The following is a 3,525-nucleotide window of genomic DNA, read 5'->3' as shown; positions in this document are numbered from 1 at the left end:
GCGGTGTTATAACATACATAGGAAAACGGTCGATACAATTATCGAGGAATTTTTTAAGTATGTGTGCATGGCTTTCAGTCTGTTGTGTTTCGTCGTTTATTGGATATTCCTTGCCAGTCAGTGCTTACCAAATTATTTTTCTTCATAACGCGTTTTTACACGTCATTTCGTCCAAGGTAACGTGTTTTTGGTGTATGAAATACCCGAATGCGGTGAAGCATGAATAATGCACTCGGCTTTATATAGGGGGTGTTTAGCGATGAATAAACAATAGAAATCGACAACTAATATGACGGTAGTTGGATATGTTATATCCCCTTCGCAACAAGTTGCGCGAGGGGATATTAGAGCAGATATTTCAGACACGATAGCGAAATAGGTAAAGTGCAACGTGGTGGTTCATACGGAATAACTGAGATAATAATTATAAGAATGCCCGATATTTGATTGATGTTAATTTTAAATAAGAGTATGGGAATGGAACAATGGAGGCTACATAATTGTAAACATATTAGAAAGTCGCATTAAATAATTCAAATTACTGTTTGACTTTTTGAAAATATTATTATTAATGCATGTAATTGGCCTGGTAACTGCTCTATTGTATCTGTCCTTTAAAAGTCATAATGCTTATTTAGTTACTCTCAGGACATTTAAGGAATGTAATCAAATAACAAGGAGGTACATATATATTTCGGAGCATCACTGCTGGATCGAGTTCATTTTACCTTTTTTGTTTCCTTTCAGATTCATAATGAAGTTCCTCTTCGTTTATCAATGTGTTCTTTTGCTGTGCGCCATAAGGAGCGGAAGCGTAAGTCTTTGATATCTAAGGTTAAAACAAATTTAAGAGTTTAGTTTGCAAAAGAAAAATATGAAAATTCTGAGAATTTTTTTCAAAAAGTAAATTCAGATTAAAGAAAAGACAAGATGAATATGTTTGATACTTTCGAGATGACAAGTTTGAAAATCTTGAATAAAAACGCACTTGAAATAACAAAAATTAAACTTGTACATATACCTGATTTCCAACCAGACCTTTGAGGAGATATCGTTGCCAAAGATACACTTCCTTATACAACCGATTTGGGTCAATAAAACCTATGATGAGAGCACAAACGTTTCAAACTACCACATGCGTTTCCGTGGCCCTTCTGATACGAGGGAGGAATTGGGTCTTATTTCACTGGTTGAAGGCAAGTTTTTTATTTATTGTGTTTTAAATCAAATAAGACTTTGTAAGAGTCACCAACAATTTATAAATAAAGACATTTAGAGACATTTAACATGTACCCTATGGACAAATATTACGTTAAAATTTATCTTTAATGTAATTGTAGAATTTTCAATTTAACGTTGTAACGTGCATGTAGCGAAAGCATTATTCAATATAGTATCAAAGATCTGAATAAACAAAAGCAGATAGGGAATAAAGCGGGTACTAGTATAATGTCTATATTATGATGGGTAAGTTACTGAAAGATAAGATTATCAATTATAATTCATTCAGAACATCCTTTTAATTATGGGGGTAACAGTCAGAGAAGTCACACATTATGATTAGACATTAGAATGTATAAAATGCAAACATAAAACTCCCTGTTTGGGTCATCGACGGGCTGTAATACTAAAGTGACCTTTAAGGCCTTTGTGACTTTCATTAAGGCGAACTTAACAAGAATGTTTTAAGTACCTGACAATGAAAAAAAATCAAAATAATTATGGCTAGATAATGCACTGCATTTGCCTAAAAGATATTAAAAAGAATATCAAAACTTTTTAAAAGTTATTTTATAGATAGCAAAGAAAGTATTATTTCTATACAAACTATCTTGTAGTTTAATCAATTCAACCAGTACTCGAAATCTATAACTTGATGTCCATAATTTTCCAAAAACAATGTATCAAAATGTTTAGAGACCTATGCTCACTTTAACCATAAGCAGATATATTCATCTTTTGAAGTATTTCATTTACGTGTTTTGCAGTGGAAAAAGGAGATCAATTGTCCTTATTCGAATCAAACGTACAACTTCCGTTACACGATTATATGCTCATCTCTCTTAAATCTGCTTCGACCTCTGATACTTTCAAAATGAGCATTGACGGCAATGCCAAGAGTGGGAGTAAGGTCCAATTTCCTGGGCAGTTCTGTGAATTTGATATGATGGGAGATATAAGTGAACAAGAAACTGCGTATTTGGCCTTGGAAAATGGATATTGCGATTCTATTCCGGAGGAAGATCTCAACATTTTTGTTTACTTTGAAGTTAATTTTCGAAAAGATAACCAAAGTTATCTATATAAGGGTAAAGAAGAAGAAGATAACTTCAATTTTACAAAGTATGTAGTAACTATTGATGAAATAGATGTGGTTTGGCTATACATAAACAACAAAAACACACAAGAAGACGGAATTCAATGGGACACTCCATTTATTTCAACTCTTGTGATGAAGTATTCGCCTATAGCCACTGAACAGGACATTATCACTGTATATGGCTGGAAAAAGCAGGTCATGTAATACATGTACATGTGCATTATGGGGATTCAACTTCCCTAGGTTCACGATCAGAGAACTAGGTCATAAATTGGAAGAACCTTTTTTGTCCTGACGCCTCTTTTGCTACGTAAAATGAATTATGCAAAAAAATAAGCGATTTGCTAACATCTTACATAAGATGTACATGTACATATAGCGCAATATCTGCTCTGCTTTTAAAAACATAAAATTTTTAATAAGGTAAAGATACGTTGTTGTTTCTTTTTTTTTGCATTATATTGAAGGCATTCTTTAAAATATGGGTAGTATTTGGGCATCATTTCGACTCGACGCCGGTACAGCAGGATTGAAACGCGTGATTCTCCGATCATGAGCTTTTTATCACATAGAAAACATGTAAATGATGTCTCTTTGGACTAACCATTTTTAAAAAAAATGCAAAATGTAACTGAATCGACACAATTTGAAAAATGATTAATGTCTTCCGTTTTGTGCCAATGGCATCCATAATGTTTCTTAAACATTATCGGCACAATTTGTTAAACTAGTTTATCACGTAAAGTACGTGTAACGGTTTTTGGTTAGCTGTGCTACAAAAATATAATTTTTGGAACTCTCACTCCTGAAAATTACCCAATGTAGAGAATAATACATTTCCAATGATTTCATTGTTATAGAAATAACTCAATAAATTATAAATCAAATACAACAATATTAGGATATTGTAAATATCAAGAATTTCCAACTTTTATTTCATCCAACGAACTTTACGCAAAAATTACTAAATTGGTTGAATGGGGACCTAAATATACTGGGTACGGAATGGCATCAGAGTTTACCCAACCTATAAAAGGAAAGAGGAAAAATAATTACCATTGGTATGGGCTTTGTGGGCTCCATGTTATGGTAGGGTTGAGCAGACGAATACTGCCCATGATATCTAAGAGCTGTGATTATATACCTTTTCGGTTGCGAATCTTACTAAGTGCAAAGCATACGGTGCAGCATGATTTGGCGCCTTG

The 3,525-nt window shown here is 33.3% G+C and overlaps 1 protein-coding gene across 1 annotated transcript; it reads left to right on the top strand.

Moving 5' to 3' along the window:
* The first annotated feature begins 648 nt into the window (after nt 1-648).
* LOC128155978 (uncharacterized) lies at nt 649-2,618 on the top strand. The gene is made up of 3 exons (XM_052817915.1): nt 649-814; nt 1,037-1,196; nt 1,989-2,618. Exons 1-3 carry the CDS (start codon nt 755-757, stop codon nt 2,522-2,524), a joined length of 756 nt encoding a protein of 251 aa, XP_052673875.1. The 5' UTR covers nt 649-754; the 3' UTR covers nt 2,525-2,618.
* The last annotated feature ends 907 nt before the right edge of the window (nt 2,619-3,525 follow it).

Source organism: Crassostrea angulata, chromosome 7 (assembly GCF_025612915.1).
Source record: "Crassostrea angulata isolate pt1a10 chromosome 7, ASM2561291v2, whole genome shotgun sequence".
Lineage (NCBI taxonomy): Eukaryota > Metazoa > Mollusca > Bivalvia > Ostreida > Ostreidae > Magallana > Magallana angulata.
This window is presented reverse-complemented; position numbering and strand designations above follow the sequence as displayed.

What these genes read in the sequence shown, in the direction of transcription:
- LOC128155978 (XM_052817915.1), top strand. Translation starts at nt 755, where the DNA reads ATGAAGTTCCTCTTCGTTTATCAATGTGTTCTTTTGCTGTGCGCCATA. An exon ending in GCGCCATAAGGAGCGGAAGC is followed by an intron (nt 815 to 1,036) that starts GTAAGTCTTTGA and finishes ATTTCCAACCAG; the next exon opens with ACCTTTGAGGAGATATCGTT. An exon ending in TCTTATTTCACTGGTTGAAG is followed by an intron (nt 1,197 to 1,988) that starts GCAAGTTTTTTA and finishes CGTGTTTTGCAG; the next exon opens with TGGAAAAAGGAGATCAATTG.